The following is an 18,512-nucleotide window of genomic DNA, read 5'->3' as shown; positions in this document are numbered from 1 at the left end:
AGGGACAGAGAAGAAATGGAGATCTTTCCATATTCTGATATATTGTCTGAACTGGCCTTACCCTGTAGTCAGATTGATGATTATCTTAAATATCATCATAGAGCTTTTATCCAACAACAGATGGGAACAGAGGCAATGACCCACATTGGAGCACTGGACTGAGCTTCCAAGATCCAGTTGAAGAGTGGAAGGAATGAGAGTATGAACAAGGAATTCATGACCATGTGGGGTTCATTCACTGACAGTTTGCTTAAGCTAATGGTGACACTCCAACTCCAACTGGACTGGGAGTGAATGAGCATGGGAACAACCAAGCCCCTTTGAAGAGGGTTAATAGTTAGGCAGACTGTGTCGTCACTGATATTGATACTGGGATTTGTCACTAATGCATGTATCAGTTTCTAGGGAAAGTATTCCCTATGGATGTAAACCGTGCTCAACCAAGATGTAGTAGGGAGGGCTATACACAAGGCCTGGTGCATGGCCCTCTTAGGATTAGAGGGGGTAGAGTGGGAGGGTCTGAGAAGGGAGAGTAGTGGGAGGAGGGGAGGGAGTGTGAATTTGGAAAAAAATTTAAATAAATAAAAAACAAAAAATAAAGTGTTGATTTTGTAGGTTTTTATACTTGCTTGGTTAGAATTACCCAAATACATACATTTGAGGTTATTGCAAAAAGTGTTGTTTCCACCATTTCTTTTTCAGTCTGCTTGTCATTTGTATATGGGAGGCCACTGATTTCTTTGTATTAATTTTATACCCTCTTTTTTTTTACCCAAAGTGTTCTTCAGGTGTTGTAGCTTTAATGGATAATTTGGGTCATATATGAACACTATCATATCTTCTACGAATAAATATACTTAGACATTTTTCTTTCAATTTGCATCTTCTTGGTCTCATTTAGTTGTCTTATTGTTCCAGGGAAAACTTCATGTACTATATTGAATAGGTATACTGTGGATAATCATATCTCGTTCCTGATTTTATTGGTAATAATTGGAGTTTCTTGTCATCATGTTTGATGTTGGCTATGTGCTTGCTGTGTATATCACCCTATCATTTCTAGGGATGTCCCTTATATCTTTAGTCTTTCCAGGACATTGATCATGAAGGGTTGTTGTATTTTGGTAAAACCTATTTTTTCTTCTAATAGAATAATCACGTGACATTTTCTCTCTGGTCTGTGGGTGTGGTAGATTTTATTTAGTGAGTTACTCGTGTTTAATCATCCATGCATCCCTTAGTTGAAACATAGAAGCACACTTACTCATGGTGGATGATTTTTTCAATGTAATTTTGCATTTGGTTTGCAGGTGCTTTATTGAGAAGTTTTCCATTTGTGTTGAAGGAGTAGCTGAACTAAAATTCTCCCTTATTTCTGGGTTTTTATGTAGTTTAGGAATCAGTGCAATAGCCTCTTGTAAAATGAATTGGGCAATGTTCTTTCTGTTTTTAATATGTAGAACAATTAGAGGAGAATTGGCATTAATGCTTTTTTGAAAATCTCCCTCTCCCTCACATTCTTTCTTCTCAATCAATTTAGCGAAATGTTCCACTGCCATTTCTATTTAATTTTGTAAGTTTTTCCCCTGCTAACATTTATGTTTGGTGTTTTGCTTTGTTTCAAAATTTCAATATCATAGCTAAATTTCACCTTCATCATGGTGAATTTCTCACCTAGATGAACAAATTCATTTTCTCATTGTTTTCATGTGCTTATTGGCAACATTTTTGAAGTCATTCATTATTTCACAAGTAAACATTCCCTTTTTTCAAACTTTGACAAATGCAATGTCTTTGAATTCAGTATTTGTGGAGCTTGTACTTTGTAAAATATATGTTGTCCTATATATGCTTTGTGCCACAATTTGCACATTTATGGATTGGATATTTCAGTTTTGGGGAAACGTTGTCTTAAGAGGTAGTCTGCTTTTGGAGTGGTAACTGCCTATTACCTTCCTGACAAAGAAACAAATAATACCAATAAAAGAACAAAAATGACAAAAACCTTTATCAAAATAGCCAAACTTTGTTATTCACTCATTTTGTTGATACTTTTAAAATTCCTAACAAAGCTGTATAACAGTGAAAGGATTTATTTGCATTTACAGTCTTAGGACAACTATCATGCTAGAAAAGATAAAGATATGGGTATTGAATTTGGGTTGGCTGGTTGTATTATGTGGTCATTCGAGTGGCAGACAGTGATGAATGTTAATACTCAAATTGCTGTTTAAGTTTTTAATATTTTCTTTCACATACAGTTTCTTCTCCACCTTTTTTCCAATTGCCTGTTCCACCTCCCATATACCACTTCCATACAATCCTTTGTCCAGAAAAGAACAAAAGTAGGATACTCTCCATATCTCAAGAATAGACAAAGATAACCTCAAATGGGTATACATTTCTCCCAGACAAGAGTATAAAGTAATAAGACCAAGACACAGAAAGTAAGGAATTCAGTTTATTGACATAGTGATTTCAGGGGCATGAAAGATTCTTAGTTGGCAGCAATGGTGTTCTGAATCCAGTTAACATAGTTGCAGACCTTGGTGTACACACCAGGGAGATTCTTCTGGGCACAGCCATAACCCCAGGAGACAATGCCCTGGAGCTGTCCATTGCAGACTACAGGGCCACCAGAGTCACCCTAGGATAGAGGAATAAAGTGTTGAATGAAGGTGCATATGAAAAAAAAGACCACATTTACTCTGACCTGAAGATACAATTCTAGCCTCAATAAACCTTCATTTTTTATCCAATCCCCTATTATCGCTAATGTGTTGAAATGGCATCCGGAATAGACCTTTCCCCTTTTCCATACAACCACGAGAGAAAACTTCCTGATCCACACACTTGAACAATCCACTGCCACTCCTGGGAAACAAGATATTTATATGAGAAGGGAGCCAATTACCTGGCAGGAATCTTTGCCTCCCTCCAGGTAGCCAACACAAATCATGTTACTGGTTATCTGTCCAGGGTAGGCAGATTGACAGGCAGACTGAGTCAGAATTGGGGCCTTCAGGCACTGGAGCAGGTCTGGGTTGTTCACTTTGAAGAAAGGAGAAGAAAGAATGTGATAGAGACCAGGCTAGGGATCAATATTTCGGTGTTGTCCAGTATGTGACCCCTGAAAAGCTGCCATTGAAGAGGCACTAGAGTCACCCTGGGATAGACTGGTATAGAGGATTACTCTGTTTTTCTTCAAAATATTAAGAATAGTCATTTTTGATGTCTTTCTTGGAAATGATGATAGTACATTCTGCAACTCTCTGGTTTACATTCTGGAACCAGATCATTCTGTAGGTCAATGCCTCTTGTGACCATCTTAGAACTTGTGTTTTGCAGTACTGCAACGCGTTTATGGTATAGAAGTCAATCATTTATGTGTATTATCTGGCTTAATTCTCAAAAGATGTGGATGAAGTACTCACCACCAGAGCTCAAGGTGTTGCCCCAGCCAGAGATGAGGCACTGAGTGCCAGCAGCTGCGCAGGAGGTGGGCAGAGCTACAGTGGCCACTTTGGCATTGAGGGTCACAGGGGAAGCAAGCTTGATCAGCATGATGTCATTGTTCAGGGTTGATGAACTGAAGCTGGGATGCTTGATGATCTTGGAGGCAGTGACATACTGCTCAGTGCCTTCCGCGACATTGATGTTGTGTTCCCCCAGTCTCACTTGGATGCGGCTATTGGAAAGAAAAGACATGGAAGAAAGTTTCTATCCATTACCTCAGATAGTCCAGAGTCATGTAACCCTTTTTGCTTGATAAGTCTGGAGAGGGGATGAGGTTGGTTTAATGTCACAAAAGTGGAAGTACCATCTTGAGACCCAAATTCCTTTATACTTCAAAGACAGGTAGTATGAGCAGCCAGAGACTTGTCAACAGCTTACTTTTCCCATTGAATGAAAAGCATCCAATATATTGATCTAATACTGGGCAATAGATACACATGCATTTTAGTCTCAATCGGGGTAGAGGCAGGAAGGTCTCTGATACCAAGACCAGCCTTGGTCTAGAACACTCAGAGCTACCCAGAGAAACCCTATCTCAATAAAATACAAACGAACAAACAAACAAAAAAGAATAACCTGAACCGTGCAACTATGGCACCTCAGATCTTGCTTTGAAAATTAACAATCCGGCTTTATTTCTCAACTTTATGAATTAGAATCAAGATGATCCAGATTTATGTTCTGGTAAGAAACTGTCTTTTAATGAATCTGACAGCTGTTTTTCACTATATAATAAAATCAATTTAAATAGACAGTTTAAGTTCAAGACTTGAGCTGTTACTGTGTCTTCTTAATATGCCCTAGGTACCTGAAGGTCAAGGAAACAAGTAAGACATTTGAATTCCAGCTGTCACTTTTCTATTTCTTTAGGTGGCACTTGTGTTCAAGTCCACTCTCCCCAATCACAGCTTCAGTTTCTCCCATTTGTGTAATGCAGATATTGCCTCATGATTGTACGAACCTCCAATCATCCATTTAGAAACCTGGTACTCAAAAACCAAAACTACTTGTTCCTGAGCAACATAATTTATAGAAACTATGCCATCATAGAGACTATATATGAAAATATCTAAGGGCAAAACCATAGTAGCATACAGAAATCCAGTTGATGCTAACATCCAGTTAGATGTAATAGTAAAACTATGAATTTTTATGATGTATCAAGAAACTTCTACGCACTGTCAGAATGAGAATAGATATATTAGATAGCCTTTATAATTCAAAAGAAGCTCGCTGATTGTCCCACCTCTAGAAAACTCTGTTTATATCCCTACAGGACCCAGTGTAACTGTGTGAAGTCTTTTGAGTGACTTCGTGTTAGTTCTATTATTCCTAATATTAACTTTCGTTTCTTTTGTTATTTTTATCCCTGATTGACTTTGGATGGTTCAGGGTTGTAAAGGGCTTAATATTCATTGACCTTATTTTCTACAAACTCATAAAAGAAGTTATAGTCAATAATCTCTCTTCTATGACTCTGTCATTCATCTAAATACCTCAGTTGATGCCTGATCTAATCCCATTCCATTGGAAATGTCACATGTGTTCTGTAAAGACAGAGCCCATCACTTACGACTTGTAGCAATGAGCAGCAGACACCACCCATTGGCTATTGATGAGGGAGCCTCCACAGAAGTGGTAGCCAGAGTTCAGAGACACCTGGTAGGGGACAGAATTCGCCTGGCAGGTATATCCTCCAACGATCTTATCATCGTCGTCGACAGGGAAAGCAACTTGAGTAGAAAAGAAGACAGCAGACAATTTATCAAGATACTGGAAATTGCAGTCCTCACTCCTGTGTCAACCTTAAGTTAATAAGGAATCCTTATTTATTACAGTAACTAAAGGCAAAAGGCAACAGTAGACCTCTGGAGTCTTCTAATAGTTCATAATACAGAGGACTGTCCATAATACAATAGAAATATTCTCTGTAAGTGACAGTGTTCTGATGGGATAAAGAGGACAGGGCAAGGGATGACCTCAGACTGCAGGAATAGGCACAGGGATTGTTGTCTGATCCACTACTTGCTGTTATCTCTTGTTCATAATTCCTTGATACCCTGTGTCTAACAGATTTTAAGGGGATTCGGATAGTTGAAGCAATCTTGAAAAATATCTTGGTTATATAGACCTCAATATATCTAACTGTTTTTACAGCTTACTCTATATTTTAAAGTCTTATGTAGGGTATAGGGATAGAATGCTATTGACCAATATCATTGATTTTTAACCTTGAGTTCATGTTTGTGAATCCTAATATCATTTCTGAATTTAATATATAAATAAATAATAAAACATAAAAATTGTAATACATTAAACTCATATATATATATATATATATATATATATATATATAAATTTGTCCTTCCTAACACATAAGTTCACAACTTTAATACATTAATTCCCAGTGTAATAGGGTTTTCAACTTTCAAATTAGAGTATTTATCTGTAAATATATTTGTGTCTGAGCTAACTTCAAACTGATGGAACCAAAGCAGAGTTCTTGTGGTTCATTTCATAGAACCTCCACATGCGTTCATTTTCTAGCTATTGGGATCCCATAGTAAACAAGAGTAGAGAGGGTAAGAAAGATAAAGCTTACAAAGAAATAAGAAAATACAGATACAGGACTACAGTAGGAAGACAAGGGACAATGGAGTACAGAAAGTACAAGAAGCATCTTTAGTTGTAGGGTTAATAGTCTCCTGGAGAAGAAAGGGAAGGACCTGGGTCAAGGCATGGAACTCACCAGCAGCTCCCACAAGGGCCAGGAACAGGAGTGCACTCATCATGGCAGAAGGTAGTGAGTACTTGGGAAGAGTCTGCATTTATACTCTGCTGGAGGGAGAAGGAGGTACAGAGGGGAGGGGCCCAACTGCCTCTTCCCAAGCACACCTGTGGGTTTCCCCTTCCTAGGTCATGCATTATCTCTGCTTTATTTGTCCATTCTCTGGGTAGGTGAGGAACATGTAAAAAGGAAACTTTTCTTCTTGGTGAAGAGAACAGCTAACTCTTGAACGGAAGGCAGGATACAAAGACAGTAAAACCACAGACTATCTACGTAGCTGGGTCTTCCAAGGCTCATATAAAGATATTAGATGGTAGAGCACAATCATGGTCATTGGTTATATCCAGATTTCAAAGAAGCTTTACTTCAAGAATACTTGGTATTAGTAGTTAAGTGGGTTTTTAGAGGCATAGAACCCTTTGAGAAAAGTTACATTGCTTCTTTATCTTATAAATATTAGCTGAAGATTCTTATCTCTAGAATAATTTATCATATAGAAAGGTCATATTCAAGGGCTTGGTGATCAGAATTAGAGAATGAATTTATGACAAATGGATGAATGGACTTGCTCAAAACTGGTCGCTTTCACCTGAATAACCTCTGTAACAAGGTCCATAAACAGCAAGTGATTTGAAGTATAAGGGATAAAGTCTGAGTAGGAGCCTTCTCAGTGTGTCCCAAATATAGACAAACACCACATTCTCTTTTCCTCTGTGTCATGACCTTGGCTCATATAAAACCTTGACTCTAACTGTTTATGCATTTATGGATCCAGTATCAATTTCTTCAAGGTTGTAGTAACAATATGCACAAACATTAATAATTCCCCATCATCTATAAGTAGGTAGTTTGAGATAGAAATCCATTCTCCAAATGAGATATGAGAAAGGCCTTGAAAAATGGTCAGTCTGTCTTCTGTTTAGAGTATCCATTCCTCTAGAAGATCATGAACAAGTTCTAGAAAAACACTAAGTTCCAGTCTTGAACTAACTTGCCAGAAAAAAAGTGTATTGAAAAATGCCATGTGAGATTATATCTAATTTATCTTAGAACTTGAAAAGCCCTGTTCTGTGATCTATTTACTTTCTAATTAGTCCAATATCTGTGTTGTTGAGGGACAAGAACACGCAAATTTCATGACTGAATTCTCTAAATTGTAGAGGGAAAATGTCCTCAATGTGCTTATAAGAATGGAAAATCTGAGTTCAGAGTCTTGTGATTGGTTTAGATAAACTGGGCATGCAGGATGTTGAAAGAAAGGGTTACCTTCATGTACCGGAGAAAACACCCTTGACTGGCTTGTTAAATATCTCTGTACCAATTTTTTGGCGTGACTGACTCAGCTGCACAACAGAATCAGCACTTTGAACTCTCACTTCTAATCTCTCAATGTTATAAAATGGTCCATGGGGTCATGCCTGACTGGAGTACTATCATATTTCTAAAATACCTTAAAGATTTTAAAGACATTTCACACAAGAATCACGCACTACATTTCCTATGTATGGAGCCTCATTCCTTTTTAAAAAAATCTATTATGATGAAGTATGAAGAAAGAAAATATTTCTAATTAACAAGGAATGTATATTGACATAGATGGATTCAATTTTTTGCAAGTTATGTTCTTAAATTGGTATAAGGTTTCAAGGCTTCAGAAAGATAAGAAAACTCTTGTGAAGTATCAAACTTGTCACAGGTGGAATGTGAAAGGCTACTGCCAAAAAGCCATCGGTTCCTAGGGGACAAGGTAAACATCTGGCTCCTCTACCATTTTTCCCTTGACACAGTATGAACACCAAATTCACTTTTTCCTGGCGTCGTGTCTCAGAACCTTACTTTATCATGACCCAGCTATTCCATTTATAACACTAGACACACATTTTGGTCCTCATGTCCAGATGACAGAGTGTGATGATCATTATTGTTTGCTTGGATACTCAGAAATACTTCAGTAATATTGGTAAATCCAACTGTATAACTGGTGCTTGACTTTCTTGTCAGAATTATTTAGAGGCCTAGAGGTTTGGATGAAAAAGTCATATGTTTCCTCTAGTATTTCCACATTTTACTATATTATAGCCAGGTGGACCACAATGGGATTATCCCCAATGAATATGGAAACTTATTTTAGCCAGAAGGATGTTGATATTCATTGATCTCACTATGACGATATCTGTAAAGCAATATTGAAAGGTATGGCACAGCAGTGATCTATAGCTGGAACTTGAAATTTAGTCATTACTATTGTGTTCTCCTATTTATGACTTGAGGTCAGCTTTCTCCAGGCTATCATGAATCGTAGTTTAGAAGACTACTGTGGATCATAATCATTTTCTCTTGTTCTATACTGAAGTAAGTATGGTAGATTAACAAAACAGCTGATTACACTGCATTTTAAAGTCTCTGCTATTTCTGATATTGTTTATTCTAATATGAATTCCTTTGTGTGTTTCTCTAAAACATTCTGTTAGTCACCATTCAATGTTTGGCCTGTCTATGAATACAATTCAATTTAGGAAATAGAGGTTTTTTTCTTGGTGTGTATTTTACACTTGATTATATTATTTTATGAACCTCATACTTTTCTTAAGATTCTGCATTCCTAGATGATCAAGTGGGCTTGACAGTGTGGAATTAAGGTTTTTAAGTTCATGCAGCAAGTAGTTCTTCACCCCCAACAAGGAAAATCCTCTTTGCTACAGACAGTGATAATTACAGAAAAGTATAATCAATCAAAATGCAAAATTATGAACCCCAATCACAGTGGATATATCTGCAAACTCCCTTATACCTAAGGCTTCGCCAACCTTGCAGAAGAAGGTGAGGAAAGACTATGAAGCCTGAAGATGACGGAATTTGTTGTGTATAATTTTTCTTATAGTCTGTAATCCCTCAACAAAATTACTGCCCAAATGAGAACTGAACAAATACTGAACTTGTTGTCATGCCAAAGTAGAAAGGAAAAATCATGAGGACTCAAACCTATGTAAAGAACTATAAGTACCCAAGGAAAGCAGGAAATGAGAGAAGTGGTCTTTCCCATGGAAGAACACACAAATTGTTTTTCCTACACCAAATGGTAAGCCCTGAAAACATCCATACGTAAAAGTATTATTATATACACTGATCAGATTATACTCAGAAACACACACACACGTGTGTGTGTGTGTGTGTGTGTATAGTATATAGAGACCAAGAATTTTAAGGAGAAAGGTTATAATTATATTATAATCTCAAATAATTGGAAGCAAAAATATTTCTTTCTTATTGAGAATTTCATATATTTATACAATGAAATATGATTACATTTAACCACATTTTTTCTTTTACCATACTCTATTCTCCACAACCTGTCTGTCCCAATTGTATACCTTCTTTTTGATATCTCACTAACTTCAATTAGTGCAATGCCTGTGCTAAATAAATAGAGATAGCAAAGTAAAGAATAAAATTATTGCTTTTGATCAGGTGATACGATCTTATACCTAATAAAAACTAAAGTACTTCTGCAGAAATTTCATGGACATGATAAACACCACCAGGTTGCATGATAAAGTCAATATACAAATCCCAGTAGCCTTTTCATAGAACAGTATTAAATTTGATAAAAAAGAATAAGGATGAAACCCTCGTATAGAATACCATCAACAAAATCTAGTGATGCCTACCCATGAGGGTAAAAGACATTTACAATGAAAATGATAGACATTAAATAAAGTAATTACAAGATGTTTATTTTATAAAATTTGATTATCAAAGTTAACTCATCCTCCATCACAATTCTAATGTTGTTCTTTAAAGAACTAAGTGAAACAAAACTAAAATACCTCCTAACTGAAAGATCAAAGTAATCTTTAGTAGAAAAAGAGCACGCTAAATTACAGTACTCATCCAAGTCCTGATACACAATAATTTTAACAAAAACACCCTAATACCAACAAAACCCAGATATGCAGAATTATTTAATAGACTAGAGAACTTAAAAAATCCGCATAGCTACAGCTACCTGATCATTACAAAGGTGCCCAAAACACACTCTTTAGAAAAGATGTTTTTTCACAAATAGTACTGGGAAAAGTATACCTAAAATGAACAGAAAAACCAGAAAAGACCAAGGCTCAGACTTCTTCTGGTTGTAATGTTCTGTAGACATTCCATGGAAAATGAACCCATGTAATGTCAACTATATGGTTTCCTGAGAAAAATAAGAATTATGACCACACCAGGTAACATGCTAACATAGATCATATGAAATTCCATGTGATCCCTCATCTGGATGAAGAACTACAAATAGTCAGTGAGTTTGGAGAGAAGCAAAAGTTGTTTCCTACATGGACAAGCTACCCCCTATTTTTTCTGGCTCCAAATGGTTAGCCAAGGATCCATGTATATATACTAAATTAACTTGATAGGTTGTTTACACAAGTTTTTATATATACCAACACAGCATATGTACACACACGCATATAATTTTAAATGAGATCATGAGTTTTGAAGTGTTAGTGGAATTGGAGGGAGGAAGGCAGGAGTGATGTGTTCACATATGTAGTTCTCAAAAAGAAAATAAGAGAATATAAATAAGGAAATAATAAATGTAGATAGGCTACTCTCAGTCATGGCAAAAAAAATCCAAAATGTTTAGAATACATTAGTTTAAGACTGAAACTTCTGAATGAAAACATAGGAAAAGCACTATGGTACATAGGTCTACATAAGGACTATCTAAAGTATTTTAGTATTGTGATTAAAGTGATTATTAGATTCAATAACCAAGGAGTCAATAACAAGACAAACTAAATAGGACAGCATAAAAGTAAAAGTATTTGTAGAAGAAAGTAAATGTTTGAAAATAACTAGCCTTCATGATGAGAGAAAAAATTAATATCTTAGAGAAGATTAACATGTAAAATTGATAAAAATGAACCTAAAAATAATTGATTACAACCCAAGTCATCAAACTAAGTGTGGATATTGAAAAGAATTTCTTAAAAGTTAGAAGTACAAATGGCCATTGAATATTTGGAAAACTTCAGTGTTCTTAGTTTTAAATAAAAGGCAAGTAAAAGATTTTTTAAAATCCTGGGCTACCTCAGTCAGATTGGTTGTCATCAACAAATCAAAAGTTCTAACACTAATAAGAATTGTAAGGGCTATTGCTAAGTACTGGTGCTGATAGAATATAAATTAGTACAACCACTATGGGAATCAAGACTGATCTCCAAAACTTAAAAAAAATCTATCATACAATTGTGCAGTATTACTAATAGGTATATGTTGTGTGATATTTTATTTGTTTTCTGACAACGTTTGTTTGGAGTCAGAGGACAGACCTAGTTTTTTTTATATGACAATGAGTCATGTCTCTTTCTGGCAGTACAAATCTAATTCAGAGAAGATGATGATCATCAGTAACACTCAATAGGGATTTTACTTTCTTTGCAGCAGAGGTAGCCACTGGACAATAAACTGCTCTTGTCTCAACTGCTGACAGTATGCTTTCCAAATTGGAAAAGTAGGACACAAAAGAAAGCAACTAGCAAAATTTACCAAGATAGGTAGGACAGTCTTTCTAAATTTACTGTTTTGTTTTTGTCTGCTAGGTCTCTGGCCAGCATATGGTCCTCATCCTATACCAGAAGATCCATCAGAGAGGTGAATGTGTTCACAACCAGCCAGCAGTCCCCCACCCCGGAAGTGAGCACCCCTCAACCCTATAAATTTTCTGGCCATCCAGCAGGGGCTTCACTCCCTGGCTACTGCCCGCCTCTTCCTATCCTATCCCAGCTTGCTCTCAGGCACTCGTTCTCTTCAGTGGGGTCATAGGATCCCCCAACTCAGCCTGCTTTGGGGCTAAGGGTCTGGGGACAAGTGGTGAGTCCAACTGTGCACAGGTTCCTTTGTTTCACTAAGCCTGCACACAGCAAGCCCGCCGTTTTGCCTGCAAGGTCCCTGGCGAGCAAGAGGACCTGATCCTGTACCAGAAGATCCACCGGACAGCACTTGAAGGAAGAAATGAGCATGTGCCAATGCTAGAATTCCTCCAACAATCTGAAAAACAACATGATGACACCAGAATCCAGCAAACATACAACAGGAAGATTTGAACACCTTAATCCATAAGAAGTAGAAGAAATAGACATTATGAAAGTGATAGAGTCCCTTAAACAGGATGTGAAAAACTCCCTTAAAGAAATGGATGAGAAGAATAACAAAAAGTTTGAAGAAATGAATAAATCTCTGAAAGATACCCTAGTAAACTAAGAATAAACAATCAAACAGATAATGGAAACAGTTCAAGACTTTAAAACTGAAATGGAGGCAATGAAGAAAACACAAACCGAGGGCCGGCTGGATATGGAAAATCTCGGTAAATGAACAGAGACTACAGAGACAAGCATAACCAACAGAATACAAGAGATAGAAGAAAGAATCTCAGATGCTGAAGACACCATAGAGAAAATAAATGCACTGATCAAAGAAAACAGCAAATCCAATAAATTCTCATTACAAAACATCCAGGAAATCTAGGACAACATAAAAAGACCAAAACTAAGAATAATAGGGGTAGAAAAAGGAGCAGAATTACAGCTCAAAGGCCCAGAAAATATATTCAACAAAATGATAGAAGAAAATTTTCCCAACATAAAGAAGGATATTTATATGAAGGTACTAGAAGCATACAGAACATTGAATAGACTGGATAAAAAAAATCCCCTCACCACATAATAACCAAAACACAAAACATACAGAATAAAGAAAGAATATTAAGAGCTGCAAAGGAAAAAGTCAAGTAAGTTATAAAGGTAAATCTATCAGAATTATAGCTGACTTCTCTATGGAAACCATGAAAGCCAGAAGGTCTTGGATAGATATGCTACAGAAACTAAGAGACCATGGATGTAAGCCCAGACTACTATAACCAGTCAAATTTTCATTCACCATCAATGAAGAAAACAAGATATTCCAGGATAAAAGCAAATATAAACAATACGTAGCCACAAATCCAACCCTACAAAAAGTAACAGAAGGAAAATCACAACCCAAGAGACCCAGCAATACTCACAATAACTCATACATCTAAAACCCTTCACCAGTACACACTCAAAGAAGGGAAACACGCAAACTCTACCACCAAACAAAAAATAAATAAAAATAAATAACCGGAGTTAACAACCACTGGTCATTAATATCACTTAATATCAATGGATTTAATTCACCTATAAAAAGACACAGGTTAAGTGTTTGGATGCAAAAACAGGATCCAACATTGTGTTGTTTACAAGAAACACACCTCAACCACAAAGATAGACATCTACTCAGAGTAAAGGGTTGGAAGAAGTTTTTTCAATCAAATGGTCCAAAGAAACAAGCAGGTGTGGCTATACTAATATCTAACAAAATTGACTTAAAACTAAAATCAATCAAAAGAGATGGAGATGGACATTTTATACTCATAACAGGAACAATTCATCAGGATGAAGTATCAATCCTAAATATCTATGCCCCTAATATAAAAGTACCCACTTATGTAAAAGAAACCTTACTAAAACTCAAGGCACACACATCAAACCTCCCACACGAATAGTAGGAGACTATAACACTCCTTTCTCACCAATGAACAGGTCAGTCAGACAGAAACCTGACAGAGAAATAAGAGAACTAATGGAGGCAATGAATGAAATGGACTTAAAAGACATCTATAGAACATGCCACCCAAATAGGAAAGAATATACCTTCGTCTCAGTATCTCATGGAACCTTCTCGAAAATTGATCACATTCTCGGTAACAAAGCAAACATCCACAGATACAAAAAAGAAATATTAGCAACCACCTATGTCTTATTGGATCACCATGGATTAAAGTTAGAATTTAAAAATAATTCTACCCCTGGAAAGCCTTCAAACTCATGGAGACTGAACAGTCAACTACTGAACCACCCATGGGTCAGCGACGAAATAAAGAAAAAAATTAAAGTCTTCCTTGAATTCAACGAAAATAAAGACACAGCATACTCAAACCTATGGGACACTGTGAAAGCAGTGCTAAGAAGAAAGTTCATAGCACTAATTGCCCACATAAAAAAATTGGAGAAAGCTCACATTAGAGACTTAACAGCACAGCTGAAAGCTCTAGGGAATAAAGAAGCGGACTCACCCAGGAGGAGTAGAAGACTGGAAATAATCAAACTGAGGGCTAAAATCAACAAAATAGAAACAGAGAAAACAATCCAAAGAATCAATGAAAAGAAGACCTTGTTCTTTGAGACAGTCAATAAGATTGACAAACCTTTATCCAAACTAATCAAAAGGCAGAGAGATAATGCAAATTAACAAGATCAGAAATGAAAAGGGGGCATAACAACAGACAAGGAAATTCAGAGAACCATTAGGTCTTATTCCAAAAGCTTATATGCCACAAAGTTGGAAAATGGAAAAGAAATGGACTTGTTTTTAGATAAATACCATTTACCAAAATTAAAGCAAGACCAGGTGAACAAGATAAATAGACCTGTAATTCATGAGGAAAAAGAAGCTGTCATAAAAAGTCACCCAACCAAAAAAAGCCAAGGACCATCGATGTAAAATTCTCAATAAAATTCTGGCAAACCAAATCCAAGGAAACATAAAAAAGTAGCCATTACAATCAAGTGGGCTTCATCCCAGAGATTCAGGGCTGGTCCAACATACGAACATCTATCAATGTAATCCATCATATAAATAAACTGAAAGAAAAAAAACACATGATCATTTTATTAGATGCTGAAAAAGCATTTGACAAAATTCAACACCCCTTTATGATAAAGGTCTTGGAGAAGTTAGGGATACAAGGATCTTACCTAAATATAATAAAAGCAATATATAGTAAGCCAACAGCTAATATCAAATTAAATAGAGAGAAACTCAAAATCATTCCACTAAAATCAGAAACAAGACAAGGCTGTCCACTCTCACCATATCTCTTCAACATAGTGCTTGAAGTTCTAGCAATAGAAGTAAGACAACATAAGGAGATCAAGGGGATTTGAATCAGAAAGCAAGAAGTCAAACTTTCATTATTTTCAGATGATATGATAGTGTACATTAGTGACCCCAAAAACTCTACCAAAGAACTCCTACAGCTGATAAATACCTTCAGTGATGTGGCAGGTTACAATATCAACTGAAAAAAAAATCAGTAGCCCTTCTAATCACAAAGGATAGAGAAGCAGAGAGGGAATTCAGAGAAACTTCACCTTTTGTGATAGCCACAAATAGCATAAAGTATCTTGGGGTAACTCTAACCAAAGAAGTGAAAGATCCATTTGACAAGAACTTTAAGGTGTTAAAGAAAGAAATTGAAGAGGATGCCAGAAAATGAAAGGATCTCCCATTCTCTTGGATGGGTAGTAACAACATAGTATCAAATGGCAATTCTACCAAAAGCAATTTATAGATTCAATGCAATCCCCATCAACATCCCAACAAAATTCTTCACAGACCTTGAGAGAACAATAATCAAGTGTATATGGGAAAAAAAACCCAAGATAGCCCAAACAATCCTACACAATAAAAGAACTTCTGGAGGCATTACCAGTCCTGACTTCAAACTCTATTACAGAGCTACAGTAATGAACACAGCTTGGTATTGGCATAAAAGCAGAGATGTTAACCAATGGAATTGAATAGAAGACACAGATATTAACCCACAAACCTGTAAACACCTGATTTTCGAAAAAGGAGTTAAAAGTATACAATGGAAGAAAGAAAGCATCTTCAATGAATGGTGCTGGCATAACTGGATGTCAACATGTAGAAGAATGAAAATAGATCCATATCTGTCACCATGCACAAAACTCAAGTCCAAATGGATTAAAGACCTCAATCTAAATCCAACCACACTGAACCTGATAGAAGAGAAAGTGGGAAGTAGTCTGCAACACAGGGGCACAGGAGACCACTTCCTACATATAACCCAAGAGATGCCAAATCATACTACAAAAGCATATGTTCTACTATGTTCATGGAAGAATTATTTGTAATATCAAGAACCTGGAAATAACCTAATGCCCCTCAATGGAAGATTGTATAAAGAAAGTGTGGAATATGGACGCATTAGAGTACTAGTCAGCGGTAAAAAAAACAATGACATCTTGAATTTTTTCATGCAAATGGATGGAAATAGAAAATACTATCCTGAGTGAGATAACCCAGATCCAAAAAGATGAATATGGTATGTACTCACTCATTTGTGAACTCTAGCCATAAACTAAGTACATTAAGCTTATAAAGCCTATATAGTTTGTCAACCCAGAAAAGTCAAATAACAAGGTGAACCCAAATAAAAACATATATAAATCCTCCTGGAAATTGGAAGCAAAAAAGATTGCCGGGCAAAAGTTAGGAGCATGGGGGTGGGGCCAGGGGTAGGGTTGAGGTTGAGGGAAGGGGAGAGAGGGAGAAGGAAGGGAGAAGAGAAGGACTGGCAAGAGCTTGGGGGAATGGGAGGGTGGAGACGGAGAAAGGGCAGATATAAGAGCAGGGAAGAAGATATCTACATTAAGGGATCAATTTTAGGGTTGACAAGAGACTTGGCTCTAGAGGGGATCCCAGGTGTCCATGGGGATGTCCCCAGCTAGGACCTTGGACAGCAGAGGAAATGGTGCCTGAACTGTCCTTGCCCCACTATCATACTGATGGTTATCTTGACTATCACCATAGAATCTTCTTCCGACAAGGGAGAGAGATAGAGACAGAGACCCTCATCAGAACAACAGACTGAGCTCCCAAGGTCCAGTTGAAAGGCAGAAGGAGGGAGAAGACGAGCATGGAAGTCAGGACCGCGAGGGGTAGGTCCATCAACTGAGGCAGTGTGCCTGTTCTAATGGGAGCTCACCAAATCCAGCTGGACCGGTTCTGATGAGCATTTGATCAAACCATACTCTCTGTTTGTGACTGACAATGGGGACTGACATAGAAGCCATTGATAAAGGCACTGAGACTTGTTTTTATGGCATGTTCTGGCTTGTTGTGACCCTAGTCTATATGGATGCAAGCTCCCTAGGTGTGGATATGGGGGGAGAGGGCCTTGAGCCTCCCACAGGGCAGGGTTACCAAGCAGGAATGGAGAGGGAGTATGGGGTGTGGGGGAGCAGGAGGGGATTTGGAGGAAGGAAAGAAGTGTAAATATTTGAATGGAATAATAATAATAATAATAATTATAATAATAATGACATGTACAAGACAGAAGATGCTTCTCCTTAAAGGAGACTATCAAGGCATGCACATAGAGATGATGTTAGAACATTATCAGTAGTTACAATATAAGGGACAGGATATTTATATAGCCTCAGAGTACCTCCCCACAAACTGATTTTTACTTTCAAAAGGAAAGATAATAACTTTACAGCAGAAGAAGTTTAGGAACAATAAAATCAAGTCATTAAAACTAGAATCACCAATACTAGAGCAAACCGATACATGCTTGTGATGGTTAACTTCACTATTGACTAGTGACTGGGTCACTGGGTACTCAAAGGCTTAACTAGAAGCATATTCTGGGTATGTCTGCATGGACATCTCCAGGTGAATTAACCTTCTAATTAGTGAGCTGCTTAAAGCATTTTCTTCCCTATCCTGTTAAAGATCTGAAGAAAATAAAACTCGATTCAAAACAAAACAGAAAAAATACTGTTTCTGATCAGTAAGGAGGATGAGCATATCCTAAAGTGTCTTTTGGCCATTCAGAGTTCATCTGTTGTGAATTCTCTGTTCAGATCAGTACCCCATTTTCTAATTGGGTTAATTAGAGTTTTAGTGTCTAGTTTCTTGAGTTCTTTGTATATTTTGGAGATCAGACCTTTGTCTGATGAGGGGTTGGTGAAGATCTTCTCACAGTCGGAAGGTAGCCTTTATGTCTTACTGACAGTGTCCTTTGCTTTACAGAAGCTTCTCAGTTTAAGGAGGTCCCATTTATTCATCGATTCTCTTATTGTCTGCGCTACTGGGGTTCTACTTAGGAAGTGGTCTCCTGTGCATATGTCTTGTAGACTACTTCCCACTTTCTCATCTATCAGGTTCAAAGTGGTCAGACAAATATTGATGTCTTTAATCCATTTGGACTTGAGTTTTGTGCATGGTGATAGAAATGGATCTACTTTCATTCTTCTACAGGTTGGCATCCAGCTATTCCAGCACCATTTGTTAAAGATGCTTTTCTTCTTCTATTTTA

At 37.0% G+C, this 18,512-nt stretch overlaps 1 protein-coding gene across 1 annotated transcript; it reads right to left on the bottom strand.

Moving 5' to 3' along the window:
- Positions 1-2,447: 2,447 nt before the first annotated feature.
- LOC146889619 (trypsin-4) lies at positions 2,448-6,410 on the bottom strand. The gene is made up of 5 exons (XM_085683983.2): positions 6,266-6,410; positions 5,090-5,249; positions 3,435-3,688; positions 2,915-3,051; positions 2,448-2,647 (listed from the first exon to the last, which is right to left on the bottom strand). Exons 1-5 carry the CDS (start codon positions 6,342-6,344, stop codon positions 2,498-2,500), a joined length of 780 nt encoding a protein of 259 aa, XP_085540109.1. The 5' UTR covers positions 6,345-6,410; the 3' UTR covers positions 2,448-2,497.
- Between the last annotated feature and the right edge of the window lie 12,102 nt (positions 6,411-18,512).

The sequence above is a fragment of the Myodes glareolus genome, chromosome 25, assembly GCF_982192425.1.
Source record: "Myodes glareolus chromosome 25, mMyoGla1.1, whole genome shotgun sequence".
Lineage (NCBI taxonomy): Eukaryota > Metazoa > Chordata > Mammalia > Rodentia > Cricetidae > Myodes > Myodes glareolus.
Note: the sequence above shows the minus strand (reverse complement) of the source record. Positions and strands in the feature narration are given on the sequence as shown.

Excerpts from the sequence above, each read along its gene's own strand:
- LOC146889619 (XM_085683983.2), bottom strand. The coding sequence starts at position 6,344 with ATGCAGACTCTTCCCAAGTACTCACTACCTTCTGCCATGATGAGTGCA. Across the intron at positions 3,689-5,089 it reads GCTGCTCATTGCTACAAGTC|CCGCATCCAAGTGAGACTGG; the intron begins GTAAGTGATGGG and ends TCTTTCCAATAG. Across the intron at positions 2,648-2,914 it reads GAGGCAAAGATTCCTGCCAG|GGTGACTCTGGTGGCCCTGT; the intron begins GTAATTGGCTCC and ends CCTCTATCCTAG.